Source organism: Ciconia boyciana, chromosome 8 (assembly GCF_034638445.1).
Source record: "Ciconia boyciana chromosome 8, ASM3463844v1, whole genome shotgun sequence".
Classification (NCBI taxonomy): Eukaryota; Metazoa; Chordata; class Aves; order Ciconiiformes; family Ciconiidae; genus Ciconia; species Ciconia boyciana.
Window position 1 is genome coordinate 42,487,350 of NC_132941.1, and position 17,970 is coordinate 42,505,319.

Consider the following 17,970-nt stretch of genomic DNA (forward strand, 5'->3'; position numbering starts at 1 on the left):
TCCATGCTATGCAGTAAAGTGCAAATCCCGTACTGACTTAACATCCTTTGATGAACCCTAGCCATTAAATTTTCATCTGTGGTACAAACACCAAACTGATGTTCCTTCCCTTCCTTACTGCTGAGATCACCCTTGAACACTTACCTGAACACTGAAAGTCATGTATAAAATGTTGAGATCTAGCAAGTACTGTGGGTTCAGCACCCATTTCCTCTTCCCATTTCAGTACAACATGTGGAAGAAAGCTGGACACATACCAATACAAAACCAGGAGTTACTGTATGACAATTTTTTATTTATCAGTATCAAATTACATAGCAAAGTAATGAATGCAGTGTCAGATCACCTCTTTGAATACTGTAAATACAAACAAAATCCACCATATTGCTTAATTATCCAAAGTAAATTAAAAGTTTAAAAATGTGCGTTTCAGAGATTCCATTTGGCATATCCTGTCAATATATCCTGCATAAATATTTCTGTACCTCATTTTCACTATGTGTACCTTAATTAAATACAGCCTCTAGAAAGTTCACATGGAGGAGATAGGATCTATCTGTATGTTTATGTTCATCATCGACTCATGCATCTGCCCTGAAATCACTGAAAGTACCTATCTGCTAGCTCACCTGACAGATGAATGGGACTGTACATAGAGTGGCCAGACCCTGCTCTCACATAGTGCCTGACCCAAAGCTACTGGCATCAGTGCAAGATGACTGAATGCGTGACATCAGCTTTAGATCAGGTCCTTAAGTTATTGACAAAATAGCTATTCACTTTCATGGAAGCTGGGCTGGATCTGATGGCCAGATCGTGTACACTCAAACATGTAAGGAAATTCTTGGGACGTTTACACCGCTCTTTACACCAGTGTGACTCCACTATATAGAAAGAACAATTCCTGGTTTATAATGTTAAGTGACAAATAAAGTCAGGTCTGCTGATTTCATGTAAGTTGAGTAGGATTTGGCCACAGCTGGATACAAACTAGATAATTCAACAGAAGTATTTTAATGGTGTTAATCAGCAGTGTCATTTACATGGGACTTCCTTGTAAACTGTGTAAATAGAACAATTTTTCCTGATGGATGAGAGAATAAGCTTCACTTAGCACTGTTTCCAAAAGTTAAGCCTACTGAGACATTGTAGTGGTATGAAAAGGAAAACACCATAGAAATATATATTTTGGTTAGAATACAATGAACAGAAGTACAGAAGCGTTGATGCAGGTAATTGGAAAGGTGAGGAAAGGGAAGGAGGAAAAATTTAGGCAGCAATCCCATGGCAACATGGGAGTTACTCTTGATCCCTCCAATTCACCAGTATCAGTGGAAGTCAGGCTTCTCTGGAAAGGTGCAACCTGAACGCTTGATAATCACGCTGGCTGCGTAATGTCCAGCCCGGATGCACTCGGTCACTGGCCGGTCATAGACGAGCTGTGAGAGAAAGCCTACGGAACAAAGTGGGAGAGAAAGAGAAGGAAGAAGATGGTTAGATTAGGTTTTTTGAGTGTATCAGTTTGTGACAGGGCAAAGCACTGAAATACTGGCCTAACTGTATGTACACAGGTAGCCTGGCTAGTTTAAATTTAGTATTGTGCTTGAGTGACCTGCTGAGTTGGAGTGCTGCTGCTGTTATTTCTACCTGAAGTCTCCATTTGGTAGCTTCAAGTGAATTAAAGATTATCAAGACTGATCTTTATTAGTGCCCTCAAAATTATTTTACCAGAGTTCTTGCTCTCTTCTTTTCCAGTGAGAACCCCTGATTTTTAAAAACAAAGAAGCAGTTTTCTGTGCTGAAGAGAGCTCCTTCTGTTCATACTGGCTACAGCTACAGCCCCACACAACTGTCACTCTACAAGCTTTTCTCAAAAAAAGAGAAAGGCACATAACAAATAAACGTTATCTATATTCACAGTTACAGGTGTTCGCAGTGAAAAGAAGGTAAGAAATTTTTACCTGATGAGGAAAGTTAGATGACATCTGTTGCCCCTGATTATGGGAAATTTAACCTAAGATGTCAGAAACAGTGGGTACCTCTTAGCATGTTCAGATACCTATGTAAACAGCAAACCGTATGGAGAACCAAGCACCTCTCAGAATTGGGGCACTTGGTTAACTGCTTTAGCTAACAAAGCCCTAGCATGCATGGCTTAGAAAACCAGAAATCACTGGGAGCTGAGTGTTTTGAAACCCAGAGCACCTCTTTAAATGAATATAAGCAGAGAGTCCTAAAAAGGAGATTATTCATTAGGTACTTGGAAAAGTTAAGTACAAGTAGCACCAGAAATTTTATGGATTGTGTCGCTCATTTCTGAAACATTTTGTCTCAGCTGAAACTGTTGCGATTGAAAGCATGACAGAACTTATGGCAGAGGTGAAATATGTATTTTAAATTTGGAAGAGGTTTTCAAGATGTGAAAAGTAAACTTAGTATCTTATAATTTAAAACTCCACTCTGTCATTCTAGAGGTAATATTTTATTCACTTTTATCCTGTTTTTAATATGTTTCAGATGTATCTCTCTTCCTCATCCAATCACAGAAGGAAAGTGAGACTTGCCCAGGAAAATCAGAAGCTGAAACATGTTCTTTTTAAAACTTTCATCCACCATTTCAAGTTCCTGTGTCACGCTCTGACAGGCCCTGGGCCTTAACAGTACAAATCTAGTCTTGAAATCATGTCTCTCATAAGTACTATGTAGCTCATTGGTACCAATTTCTGACATATTACAAATTTTGATTCAAAGATGGTATGTTTTGCTAGCTTGCTTTCAAATACACTTTCTCTGTTCAGCTTGGTTACTATTGGAAAAAAGACTCTACATTATATTGTGATGCTCTCATTTAACCTGTGTTTCTTTTCTAAATACTTCCTTTTGTGGCACACGAGAGCATATTTTTAGAAGATGATAAAAATATTTTATCCTATGCAATAATGTCTGCTCCTTGAAGACTAAAAATCATGTAAAACATGAAAAATAAGGCTAGATTAATGAAGGATAATACTGGTGAGCAAAAGACCCCGTTTTCATGAATTACCAAGATCTGTCTTGGCTTCTTGGTCACAACTGATAGCGAAAAGAAGCCTAGTTGCTGTATAGCTTTCTCTAAACTGCACCAAATTTGAAACTACTTGTTTCAAATTAGTTTGAAACTACTAAATCTATAAATCAAATACTTTTCATTGGAATAGGGAGGCCATAGAAAGTAGGCATTTTAGTTGACAACTAGGAGAAAACTTGTTTCTGACATCAATACTTTTCTAGAGAACTTCATATTAGCTGGAATTTCACAGATATCGACTGACATTAGCTGGGAAAAAATGACTGCTTCACCAACAAAAGTTAAGTCCATAAGCACAAGTGGAGAAGACATGAGTTTTCAGTATACAATGATGAGAATCTGAAACAGGAAGAAATTGTGCTGTGAGTGCTATCACTGATGGCAGTCAGGGGATGACAGACAATACAACTGTGGCAGGATGGTCCAGCTGTAATAGTTGGGTAACAGTTGAGAAATTCAAACAGCATGCCTGGCAGAAATCAGACCATTTCTGAATAACGAGATGAAAATGGTCTGCTCTCCATTAAATTAACATGCATTCTTAGGAGAAAATTCCTTGGATACGTGGAGAATGTCAATCATTAAATTTAAACTGCCTGGGAGGCAGGAGCTTGCCAGTGTGCTTCTGGGTGGTTAAAATCTGAGAGCAAGTTGTAACCGTATGTAAAATGAGGCTGTTAAGACAGTCCATTTCTGACTCAGTAAGTATCGAAGATGCACTGGGCAGGCCTCCAAAGGCAAACGTGAGGCTAGGTTTTGTGCAGAGCATGAATTCAGAGGGGGGTTTATACAAGAAAGAACAACTGTCCTCTATGTTTATGATCCAGGCATCAAACATATATGAAGATGAGAAAATCCAAGGAGCGAAGGACCATAAAACATGAATTATTTTTCAATACCAACTAGACTGAAACTGTCATCACCTCCAAGGCTCACTGCAGTTTCAAGCTAGTATGTATCTTTTGTCTTCAGTGAAGCTACTTCTTATTTATTCTGATCTAAGTGAAAGCAGAATCAGGTGAAAAAACATCCTGTTCTAATTGGGGATAGAAATGAGAGATCTCTGTGATTTCAGAGTGGTGGAGAAATGACATTAAGTACAGCTGTCATATATGAGATATGTAGAAACTGCAGTGGGGGGTTTGCCCTCAAACCATTCTCTTGTCTGTTGAGTTTCTCTTAAAAGGTATGTGTTTCATAGATGAAATAGAAGTAGCAGTATCTGACACAATATCGCATCGAATGACAATACAAGCACACACATCACAAACACAGAACTACATCACATACTAAGACTAGGCAGTTGGCAAAGCAGACCCCGAGGGAACACCAGAAAGCACTGTTGTTTGAGCAGAGAAACAAAATGCTCTATCAGGTTGGCTGCCTTAGCTGCAGAATGTTCTTTTTAGTTAATGCAGTAAAAAGCAACATGGTCAGAATATAATTCAGTTTGCCTCCTCCAGTGTATAAGGTACTGTGATGCAAACCCCATGAGTCATACTCTCAAGGCATGGATTCAGATCTTCGAGTTCCAACTGAAGAAGTTACTGCCCCATCTGTTTTTCACCATCCTTCTTTGCTGCTTGTATAACCTGATACTCTGTCAAAATGAGCCAGATTAGTTTAAACAGTAAGCTGTTGAATAGTAGATCTTTGCTAACCCAGCTGATTTAAACTGAAGTGGGTTAGTGAGTACTCAAACAGCTCTACCAGCGAGCAGGGCGGTGGAGGGAAGATGATAAGCAGTTGAAGGCTGTAATCTCTTTAAGGTGCCATGACTGGAAATGCAAGAAGATAAGTGAACATGGCTTCAGACTTACTTCACACTCCTCATACAGTTTCACAGACAGAAAGGGCAGGATTGAACTCTGATCCTGTATCACGGGCCTGGGATCACAGAACTAGATCATCCCAGCACATACTAAAGTAGCTCAACAACTATTTTAACTTCTGCCATGGCCTGAACTAGTTCCTGGCTGTCATTGGAATGGAGCGCAGAAAGTAGTAGTATATGTTGGCTACACGAGACAACCTTATTTCAAATATTTTACCAAAACAACTTCAGGCAGTATTGTCTACCACCTTCTAATTGCAGCTATTCTGCACTAGCATTTCTACACCGCTGAAGCTGTGGACCGTGTTACATGCATTGTGTACCAAGCTCTTCACACTAGAACACACAGGCAAGAACCAAACTCAAGGCTTTCCCACTTGTCTGCCTCCTGCCCTGACACCCAAAGTGTTTACCGTTTATGGAGTAAGAGCAATGGCAGTTGCAGGATGTCTAGTAGGCCACCTTGCTGTAATTAGCCATCTTGGTAAGCTTTCAGAGTAGACTGGGATGCCTTTTGTCCCTCACAAGCATGGACAGCCAAGTAATCACCTTGTACCTAGTCATGATAAGAACTTATTTGACACTGTGTCCGATTCATCCCACTTATTCAGCATCTTCCTAGAAAGCAAAGACAACTTTGCTTCAAAAGCTGCTTTAAACCTTAGAGTGGTACAAAATGTATTTGCATTCCCAGATGATAGAAGTGATTATAACACACCAATAGCTATTTTTGGCCCATAATTATTTCTTTTCTGCTCAGTAGAGAAAAGCATCTCTGCAATCACTTTGCTCTGAAAAGTGTGCCTGAAATAATTGAGAGTTAATCTTTATTATCTCCAGCTTCCTTACTACATATGCTCAAAGGCAATGTTTATAATTGTTAGGTCTGCAAACAGAATGAGTCAAGCTGCTTTCTTCCTTTTGTGCTCACCACCAAAGGAAAAGTTCTGTAAGCCAAGTGCCAGAAGTGGTGCTTGAGCCTCAAAATCCAGACCTAAACCAAGGCCCTCACTGAAACCAGCTCAAATCTCTTTAGGGATGTCAATATAAATCTGAAAAGACACAGCAAGACAGTCCACTGACTGACACAAAAGGTGTTGTCTTTACTTTGCTACTTCTAAGAGCTGAGTAGCACTTAAAAATCATTAAAGGAGAACCAAGTTCATTTTCTTGTGGCCAGCAAAATAGACATTTCAGAGGCAATTTCACTGAAATGAGTGATTTCTTTGGAAGTTTCGTTTCCAGGGTATCAGTGGTAATTCTGAATGAACGCCTATCACTAGTGCAGTTGGATAGGAATGTGGGAGTCCAATAGCAGAGATTTTAAAACAGTTCTGGTCTGCTTCAGTAATGGTTTAACAACACTTAAAAACAGCTCATATTGAAGCCAAATGTTTCATTTCAAATTGTACACTTGACAATTAATTTTAACGACTGTTAATTACTAATGCTGGCTGGAAATCCGTTTATAGCCTCCGACACCCAGCTCCCCCACTACTCGTCTTTCTGCAGTTTCTCTCACACTTTCAACCTTTATAAAATGCCCAAGGCAAAATTAATGTATTTTTTTTAAATACAAGAGAGAAAAGCAGAAAAAAAGCAATTATCAAATACATTAATTATAAACAATTACAAGCTGACCCTGAGTCAGAGCCCCTGAAAACCTTTTTGCTATGTGATGTTCCCAGACAATCCTCTTCCAGCTGAATCCTGAAGCACCTAATATAATGCATGCTAGCCAGGCCATTCACCAGCAAAATTGTCCCAGCCACAGAAAGGGTCATGAACAGCTGAGCTGCCTCCTCTTTTTTGTATTTAAAGTTTCTACAGCTTAATTTGTGAACTGCCTTTTTAAAAATGGTGTTATTCCACCATGGGGGACAGTTGTAAGCACCTTTTCACACTCTTGTTCACATACAGCATTTATCACAGTTGCTCGAACGCTCATCTATTTTTATGTGATCCCACTAGCTTTCCAGGCCAGCAGTGTGGGAAGATGCAGTTTTCAAGAAGCATTACCCTACCAAGTTACAGCCTTGTAGCTGATATGACTGAGGCTTTTTTGGATGTCTTTTAGCACTGTTGGAGTGGGTTAATGTTGTGGTAGCACGAGTCTGGTCAGTTGTAATCAGGTGGTTAGCAACGCTGGTGCCAAGAGCCAACCAGCCAACCTAGATTTTGTAAAAGATGTTGGCATCAGATGATTCTGCAATATAGTCACTGAACGAACGTACGTCAACATGCTGAGGTTTCTCCTTTTTTAATTTTGTGGCAGATGGTGGATATTACAGCCAAGAACTGTGGTAAGCCAGAGGCCCTGCCCATTGCTATCAAACCAAATGGTGGCTATTCTAAATTGAAACGTTTTTGATTAAGGGTGGGATTTGGCTTCTGTTTTCATGTATTTTGGCACTGTGATCTGACACATTAGACTTACAGTATATAAGACAAAGCAAATGTAAGCATCTTCAAATACACTATACTTCTTTCAACCTTCACATACCTTAGCACTTGCTCTCTCAAAACATAGTGTAAGAATTATTCCACACAGGCACATATATGTTATTAACTACAAATCCATACGTGTACAAACAAGTGTCTTTCCCTCTCTTTTAAAATGAAATGGCTCTGTGCTTCTACAGAACTGTAGTGCCAGGCTAATTACAAGTGAGAGAAAAAAGGTTACCAACCCTTTCAGAAAAACAGTCATTTAAGATGTATATCTAACAAGTGGCAACCTTGAAATCTCACTCTCACTGAAAAGAACATTAGAAAACCCTTCCTGACTATACCACTGAGGAAAGTTTTAATAAAAACTAATTAAACTACAAAAATCTCAAGTGGTTAACTGATTTTAGGGGCTAAATTTCTGGCAATTCTAATTATCCTCTTGTGGCTTCACTTAGTGTTTCACAACCATGACAGATGACAATGAAAAACTGCAGTTAAATTCATCCTCCCTGACACCATGCTAAGCACTAGCTTCTCCCTCTCCAAGTAAAATCAATACCATGTTTGAGTAAACACGTTTACAGCTTTATTAGGATGTCTCGCTTGTTCTGTAACAGCTACTTGAAGCTGTGGTAACAAATCGACTCAACTCAGTTAAACCTAGAGAGCTGAGTAAGAGGCTCATCGATAAGGTTGTTATAAAAATAAACTGCAGGAGATCAGAAAGCTGGAACAAACAGCCTGGTAAATGTCAATATTTTTACTTCCAGAGAATGACAAAACCATGAGATCATGAATAAAATGTTTCGGAAGTCTTTACTTTATTTATAAAATAGTCACGTGCTAAATGCATTTCACCGTCTACGTACAACCCTCTTACACAAACTTCTTACTTTCTAATCACCAGCGTGAATACTAAACCAAGCTTGTTTTCAAGAAAAGCAGTTAGTATTGGTATTGCTGCCCCTGTCCCTCGTCTTCTTTATATTTATGGACACATTTTGAATGCATTGAACTTCTGTAAGGATCACTCAGATGGGTGTACATCTTCCTTAGTCTGAGGCTATACAGTCATTTATGGACACATGCAAATAATACAACTTTGCATTTACTAGACAACTATGAATAAGTGAAAGGAGTGCTTTCAGTTTAGCAGCCTTTTCCTGGAATGGAGAGGTGTTGAATACACAAAGCAAAAAAGAGTTCAGACTCTAATGCTTTAAACCATTACATGTGGAAAATGTTACTGAAAGATTCCTGAAAAAAATGTGACAATAAAAAAACCGAAATAAAACTCCACTACGTTACTCCATTAGGAATCAGTTACTCAAGGCTGAATAATTCTATTGCATTGCATATATGATTACCACTGTTTGGACCTACTGGGCCAGCTGACTGCAGCTCGCAGAATAAGGTATCACCATACTTCCCAAGGCCTGTATAGACGCTTGGGCCCATCAGAGACTCTCTCTAAGGAAAATTAGCAGTCTTGTTTCTTTGATGCCTTTGTGCAAGTAAGAATGGTGGTTGTAACTCTATAGTGGTTTGGTCCTGAAGGCTGTGCAATGGATGGAGAAAACTTAGATCCTGATTTGAAGCCTACTGAGATTGATGGGAGCTTTCCTATCACTGGCCTGTGCTGGCCTATGCCTTGACTGAGTACTGTCCACCCTTTGAGGGGGACCAGCTCAAAGCTGGAGGAGAGGCTTGTGTTTTGTACTGTGACACTCTGCACATTAATCATCATCAGTGGACTCTATTTGTAACCTGTTGCATATCACTTTTATTAAGCTCCCCAGCGCATCTTATTGTCCAATAAAAGAATCATTTCAGTCTACAATATGCTCCAAGAAAGATGTGATGGAGGAAACCGGTAACAAAGTTATAACTTCTGATGGTTTGGTCCTATTTTTAATTTTTAAGTCCACATGATGAACTTCCGGAAATTCCCTTTTGGATCAGAATCTGGTGGCTTTGGGCTTGTCTCCAACAGCCACGACCAGGGGAAAACATTTGATTAAAAAAAAACCCCTCCAAGCTTACAAGGAACATTCAAGGCACTGTATATGCCAAACCAAATACAGGTATTTTCATTGGAAGCATCTTCTCTAACTATCTGAAAAAAAATACTTTCCAGGCTGATATTTCTCTTTGTTTTTCCTGAAAACATTTCCTAGAAAGTTTTCTAGAAGTGTTCTTCAAAAGCTAAAATTCTCCTTAGCCATTTTTGAGACAGCAGAATGAAACAAGCTTTCTTTTATTAGTACCTGAGGAAATTTTCTGAGCCTCAAAACAGATCTGTTGTATTGACATTAAACGGTGCAGATTACTACACCTACTGCTTGGGATAAGAGGAAGAGAATTTCACTAATTTAATGTCAAAATAACGAAGTTCTAAGCATAACAAAATGGAATACTATGTACTATCCTCTATTCAGTTTCTAACATATATTCAAGCACAAAAAAGGCTACGTGAATGTCACTTCACAGTTGAGATTCACATGCACAAAAGCTAGGAGATTTGAAGTTGTGTTTGCAGAGCGACCATCTCTCAGTAAGGTTTTACTTGCAGGTATACGTCCACACAATCAAGCCAGAAGTATGCAAAGAGAATCAAAAAGCAACACCCAATGCAGTGGGAATACAGTAGCTGGGCAGCCTACGAACTTCTTGACTTTTGTGGGCTGAAATAGCCTACCCTAGCATTATATTCATAATGCTCCTATTTTAATACAGTGGAATTTACTATCTTTTGCCTCTTTAAATATCTGTTACAGTCCTGGGTTGCTACTAATAATTTACTGATCACCAATAGCAGTAATGTCCCTTTAAGCAGAGTCAGAGATCAGTGTCAAACCAACCTACAAGCACTGCTACTACCACTGCTTTCAACTGGGATCATATTTTTTCTTTTATTTCTTTTTTATTGCAACCTTGCCGTCTTCCCACTTTGAGTATGAGCCCATTTCAGTGTGGGGGAAGCGAACAAATTATGGGAGATGTTACCATCCTATTATATAATAGAGGCAGCTGCAAGTGAGTGAGGATCCTGCTAGCTAATACCACAGCCTGAGAAGTACCTTTATGGTCATTGTGTCAATCTCCATAGCACCACACCAAGTCATATTAGATGTGAAATAGATAATAGAAATAGATAATAGATATTTCAGTGTATTTTTACATTTCACTGTGTGTTGTTGTACTTCCTGCGAATATAGCATCAGCTTAATCTGACACATCGTTTCTTAGGGGACTATATCCTGCCCTGATTCCCAGGGGAATGTTCTTGATGATCCAATCTGACTAGTGCCTCTGTCTCTACTCAGAATACATTAAAATAACAAAAAAATATTACCAACAGTCTGCGAGCAAGGTAATAATAACTCATTAAAGTAATTTCTAACCTTCCACATGAACATTTTCTTTATCATTACATGATTTTCTAACACATGACACATTAACATAAAATGAAATGTTATGAGGATAGGGATAGTAGGCATGACAAAGTATTTTAAACGGTGATGATTTGCTTTGAGGCGTTAAGTCAATTTGTAATTGTCCCATAGCTATTACAGCAAAAATTGGAACTTTATAATTGGTTTTGAAAATCTATTTTTAACACAGTAGGTTTGTTTTTTAAAATGTACGCAACCTATTCGCCGTTTATTTCTCACAAAGCCTGTCCAGAATGTCACTGAATTTATGGTGATGTAAATTAGCCTTTTAAAACCCAATTTTGCAAAATATTAATCCTCTTGCTGTGTACTGAGGCTCCCTTAACACTGATGGTGTCACTGACAGGAAAAGAGACACAGCGGCTAGAAGGATCAGGTCCTGCTTCAGTCTAATTAGAAACTTCTGAGGGTTTTTAATTCCATACACTGATCCTTTTAAATGGATCTCTCACTTCTACATGTCATTTAAAAAATGACAGCAAGTATGCTAACATTTTGCTTTACATTAATTCTACTATGTATTTTTCTGGATTGCCTTTGAATTGTATAGGTGAAAATGTGAATCACCATATTTAAGTTACTATATTTTGATAAAAAATACACATGTAATAAAATTAAGATGAACAGTTAGAAACCAGGAGAAGGGTAGCAATTAAAACAAAACAATTAAACCAGATTGAATCACAATTAAATTATACCCAGACAACGCTTGCTACCAGTTTTAAGCATAATGCCGGCACAGAATAGTGTATTATTTCCAAAGAAACAATTTTGAATGGAAATTGGTAAAAAGTGAAGTAGAGAATTAAAAAGAAAACAGGGATATTCCATGTTTTTCCTGACTGATATCTGTTTTTATGTTTTTGTTTAAGTAGCTGCAATTCAAACTGTGGCAAATTTCTAAATTGTGCCTGTACTAATGTTGAAATTACTAGCGACTGGCTACACTATTGATCAGAATAATGATGTGCCTCTAGCTGAGACAGAAAAATCAACTAGGAACACATAATCTGGTAATTTTCTAGTTTGTAGAAGGTCAGTTACAGAGATAACATGGCCATCTAATAGCCTAGGTTTAGATGTGATGTTTATCTGAGAGAGTTACAAATGCCATCAGAACACACGGACAGTAAGTCATGAACATGTTGACAAGTTATCCGCCAGCAAGCAGAGATTGATGCCCTGTCTGCAGCTTGGCTATTATACTCATGTATGCTCTTTATAAAACAGAAGTATTAAGGATGGGCAAAAGGGGCTGTCAGTCAAAATGCTGATGACATTAAGAAGGTATTTTTATTTCAAAGCTTTATATCTCATCAGCCATGATCTCAGTAACAACAGGATTGCTCAGAGGCAATTAGCCACCCATGTTGTATAAATGAAGACTAAGAGAGTGCTGATTTCTGTTATAACATTTATCTTTACTTCAAAGAAAAGACAGAACAATTCAAAGTAGTATCTCCTTGTCTCTTCGCTCATGAAGATAAGTTTTGTAGCAAAAATCAGCCATAACAAGTTACGTGCGCATACATATTTAATTGATATCACCAAAAAAATACCCCTCGCTCCCAGCTGGCAAATAAAATTGCATCTCAGAGCTCTGGTGTTATCAGAAGGCAGTACATCACAGAAGTGATATTTTATCCACTGTATTTCTCCCTATCAAATGTGATTAAAAAATGATGACAACTTCCCAAGGTATCTTAAATAAGTATAAAAACCTTATACAAATTAAAGACCACTGTAAGTGGATTAAGTAGCTTCTGATATCAGACTCCTGCTGTTCAGTAAAGAACTCTTCCTAGTTCCTTGAACTCCTATTTCAACAAATCTAGAATGTTTTAGGGGTGGTGAGTACTGGAGGGAGGGCAGCTCTTACAACAGAGATTCATATAGAGATGAAAATACAACAAATAAGAGGAATATGTCCTTTCTCTGCAATGTTTTTAGTGAAAACAGATTCTTCCACAACCTTAAAGAGCCCATAAATCCATTAAGGAACTTTCTTTTTAATACAGTCACAAGCTGACTCATAATTTAGTATTCTGACAAACCATTCAAATCACCTGTCTCTCCTGAAGGCATATCAGATCTTTTTGGCATGTTCAGCACTCCTGCTATAGCCATATAGCAACTATCCATAAGAACTTATTTCATTTCTCACATGTGCACATGCCTCCATCCACACAATTCCTTCACATGAAATACATAAGGGACTTAATAGACAAAGTCATGAATACAGTCCATCTTTGCCCTATATCAGATTTATTGTGAGAAGATGGAATTCCCATTGTATAAGCTTCATTTTTTAATTCAGTCAGCTTGTAGTCTTTAGCCACCAACACTGCCCTCTGAAGATGACTGAGGTTGGATTTTCAGAGGAGCAGGAAATGGCACCTGGGAACCTAATTCCTAGAGGATTAGAACTCATAGGACCATAGCACAGTTTAGGTTGGAACGGACCTCTGGAGCTCACTTGCTTCAGCCCCTGGCTTAAAGCAGGGCCAACTCAGATCATGTGAAATCCCACCTAGATTATTTTTTATTTTGGATTCTTGGATTCCTTCCATAAATGACGGATTCTGCAGAACAACAGCATAAGAATCACTATACTGGATTCAGTTCTGTTTCAATTTTTATCAGTATTATACTTGTTTAAATCCACCGGCTTCAGTCAAGGTATTCCAAAGTTATACTAGTGTGTTCAGAAAACAGAACCAGACCTTTTTTAAAAAAGGTTTCTGAATCAAACTTTTGATAGTAGAAGAGTAATGATGAGCAATGATTCTGTGCACTGTATTTGCAAACCTATATTTATATTTCTTCTGCTGTGTTTTTATAAACATACATATATGTATATGTATAATATATTCAAAGAATGTTTCACATTAAGGATGGTATTTTAACATTTCAATAATGTAGAAGTATACCAAATATTACTTAGCTTTGCAATCAAAGCTGGATGTAACTCTATAGAAAATAATTTGCATTTACCTCATGAAAGCAGGCTAAAATTTGAACAATGTGATCACCTTTAGGCAAACTCTTAGGAGTCCAAGCTCTTTATCTAATTTGTAGAGGCATTTAGATTAAGATGGAAAAATAATGTTTAGAATTAACCTCTATATTAAAGATGAGGGAATGGCTTTATTGAGCCAGTTTGGCAACAGAAACAGAAACAAAAGGAGGGAAGTATGTCCACTAAGCCCTGTGGCCTCTAGGGAAAAGATAAGGATGCCATGAGGCACACTCGTGCAAGGACATGTATAAAAGATGACAATTCCTCTTTTGTTGCTGTCCCTGTCTTCTATCAGAGTAGTTCTCTGATAGCTGAGACAGTAGTTGGCCATCTCATAAGATTCACGCTAGGTTTCACAAGAGAAAGAGAACTGCTTATTCTGTAAGCACGTGCACCAAAAAAATTCTGAATGTAGCTTTCAAACGATAGCTAGCAGCTTCATGAGATTCCTTGGTACATGAAAGCTGCCAATGGGATTTTTAAACTGACAGGTGGTTTGAGCTGTTGACCTCAGCTTTGATACCGACAGAGGCAAATTGCTATCAGCTCGTATTTGGCGCCGTACAATGCTTAATGAAGAGCTCCTTCTATCTCGGGATTTCTTTTCCTTGAGAGTGGTATAACATCTTTATAGCATGGTGATAAGTAATATACGCTTGCTGTGATCATTCTGTCACTGCTTCATCACGCTACTTTAAAATGATTTGTGGTTATATTTCATACTCCAGTACTTTTCATGCAGTATATGACTAAATCATAGTGGATTACTAAGTCAATGTATTTATATTGACAGAACCTGAAGAAACATTGATTTTACACCTTCTCCTATTCATTTATTATGAATTCTCTACCCAGTTCCACTGAGTAGACAGATTCTGGGGGAGAGATTTTGCAGGGAACAATGGCAGTAATGATCAGAAAAGATGCTTATTGTTTTCATTAGTTACAGTGGCAATGACAAAGGGGAGTCCAAACAGAGGGCAGACTTACTCCGGCTAAAGAGAGCAGGATGGCATAAAGGAAAGCATAAGATGGTAAAACTGTCCATATTTCAATCTGTTTACTGCCATTAGATATGCTTTGATTATCATTATTGCAAAGGTTCAAACTGGGGCTGACTAGTAATAAATAAATGTTAATTTAACGAGTAATAGAATGTTCCCCAAACTCTACAAACGAAGGCTGTAATTCCATTAAGAGGACTCTTGTGACATAAGCCATGTCAGCAAAGCTCAAGTGATTTGTCAATGTCATCAGCACCTGGAGGTGGAATTGCAACTTTAATTTATGGGTATTTCAGGGATTTATAACCAAAAATCTGTGGTACCCTGGAAATCCACAAGAGGTGCTGAGATGCTACAAAGTAAATTATTATTACTTAAACTTCTAAAAGGTAGCAGTGTTGCTGGAAAGCAATAAAGGCAGAACTCTGTTAGTATGGTTTAGAGAAGTGTTTTTAGCATAAAGATACCTGCAGCAATTTTAAAACCCAGTTTCTCATTCATGCATTGCACCAGCCTGAGTGGCAGATGACTTGATGCCTGCAGTAAGAGGCAAGAAATTCAGAGATATTCCTGGTGCCAGCTTAATAAGAACACATTTCAACTGAAGAACACAGTTTATTTCTTGTTGATAGCTATTGGAGTGAGCTAGTTCTCCTTGGAGGCCAGCAGCTTCATGTTCAGAAATGCTGAACTCATGAATCAACTCACAGAGTTACAAGTGCCCAGAAACTTTGTGTCTTTAAACTTTTTCATGACAAGGTTTCAAGACCTTCAGTAGTTAGATAGGTTCTAGAAAAAAAAACCCCAACAGATTCCTTATTTTCCACTTTCACACTGAGAAACACACGAGGAGTGATTTGCCAAGTTGGCATAATTATCGAGAAGGAATTTCCTTACAACCTGTGAGTTATACCTCTGGAAGAGAGTGCCTCTGTGAAAGACCTCTCAAAATATGATAGAGTCTAACAAACCTGACCTCCTGCAAAATAAATCCTGCTTGATGGAGTTAGTTCTCATTAAATCCCACATTCCCCTCTTAGCCAAGACATTTGCTCCAACAAAACCACTGTTCAGTCATGTTAATATACCACTGCCAGAGAAGTATGGGAAGCTTTGCCATGGGACTTTTGTTCTCTGCTGTTTGAATAAAGGAACTATGTTTCCAGGAGAGTATATTATAAAACTGAGTGCATTTTTGAGTTAAGGGATGAATTTTGAAACGTTTTACTACAAGGACACTAAAATCAAAATATTATATGTACTATTGCCTAGGTAGTAACAACTTGATAAAAACCTCAATCAAAGAAAGAAGCTAGAAAAACACTGAAGAGAATATAACCTTCCCATTATAAAAATTCTGTCAGGACAATAACATTGCATCTGGCTCAATGCTAGAATCAACAGAAGATACATATGTCGAGTAGTATAACCAACCTTACTGTGTAGGGCTTTCTGGTAAGGAGACAATAAAGAACTTTTCCTGTTGCAAATATGTACTTTGAAAACACATGAAAAGTGTGATATAGATAAAATACAGACATTTCCCCCAAATGAAACACAGACCAAATCAAAGCCTATCCAGTCCAGTATCCTATTTCCTACATATGGGAAGGAAAATTAAATGACTCCATGAAGAAGGAGACCACAGTATATAAGACTAGAATCAGCTGTGTATCTAGACTGTTATGACTCCCAAATCTCCCATCTGGACTAAACTCAGGAAAATCTGTTCTCTGAGGAGAATCAACGACCAATTTATTATTTATGGAGTGACAGAGGAGAACTAAGATATCTCAGAAGCCAGTGGAAGAACCATGGATATTCTAAAGCTCATGTTGCTTTGTGAGTCATAGCAGAGAGAAATACAGCACAACAAGAACCTAAGCTCACATACTGATACTCAGGTAAGCGTCTAACCGCAATGAGATTTCAGATAGATTTGCAACTGCTGAGCCTACTTCCATTACAGAGGGAAAACCAGCTGTGATCCTTTCCTTCCCTGGTATCAAGGGAGAACTGTACAATGCCATGCTACCACTGGACTGCATTGCATTTGTGCTCCATACAAAAAGCATCTGATGCCTCAGTGCTATTTGTGGGCGAACTGAAGAAAATAATAGATGTCCATAAACAGTTACACAGGACTTTTCTTAAGATTACCACAAATACACCGAAGCTTGCTATACCCAGGCACGTTATCTCAACAGACTTAGAACGACAAAGGGGAGTTGATCTTTTAGAAGACCTATTTTCTTTCCTTCCTTCCCAACGGAGTTTAGCATTTTCCACATCATTTTTCCCCTTGGAGAAAGGAATCTCACAACTGATTTAAGACCAGCCTGACAGGATGTGCCCAAACTCCTTACACTGCTGGTGGAAAGTTGGTTTATATCAGCCTGTCCATTCAGGATGTTCTGAATAATTACTAAAGTCAACATTTTAGCCTTTCTACAGAAAAACAGCAGCTATGTCCATACCAGGGAAAAGGATATAATTTAAAGAGGAAGGGTTATGAGAGACCAGGCAGTTCTTAAAGCCTGATTATTTAGTCACAATAGTCTTCCTGCAGCTAAACTAGGAAAGAACAAAAGTAGGAGTATTAAAAAAAGGTCCTGATTTCAAAATGCCTAAAATCTGAAGAACTGAGAATACATACAAGCTGAGATAAACACGGCAGACACATGAAAAGCTGCTTCCTGATGAGGCAAAGCTTGGTTGGTGTCTACCATATTGCCCACCTGGGCCCTACCCAGTATTATTTTATTTTCAGGATCTGAAAACAAAATAGGCAAGATCTTTTCTCTTTTTTTCACAACAAGAACAGCAGCTTACTGGCACAGCTGATACACAGAGCACATTTATACAAGGACAAGCACTTGAAGATTATCTTATTTATGTTACAGTCACTGTTACTTACTGGTTCAAATTTAGTCTTGTTTGTGATTTAGGAACAACAGAGAGTGGCAGGCGTTCACTTAAAGGTGTATGAATAATATGACCTAATGTGTTTCCCTCTATTTCTGTCCTTTTTGATTCACAAAAGCACCAAGGCAATGAGTAATAACATTCCTATTTTCAGCCAGATTTAAGCATATACTGAAAATTTATCATTGGTTTAAGTGATGTACTAAGTAAGGATG

The 17,970-nt window shown here is 38.2% G+C and overlaps 1 protein-coding gene across 6 annotated transcripts in view; it reads right to left on the minus strand.

Annotated features, from left to right (window-relative positions):
* Positions 1 to 280: 280 nt before the first annotated feature.
* ADK (adenosine kinase) overlaps positions 281 to 17,970 on the minus strand; it is a 299,664-nt gene continuing 281,974 nt past the window's right edge. For all 6 annotated transcript variants that reach the window (XM_072869325.1, XM_072869324.1, XM_072869328.1 and 3 more), the window contains one exon: positions 281 to 1,453. In XM_072869325.1, the coding sequence (XP_072725426.1) occupies positions 1,329 to 1,453 (125 nt within the window). In that variant the 3' untranslated portion in view covers positions 281 to 1,328. The remainder of the gene's footprint in view (positions 1,454 to 17,970) is intronic.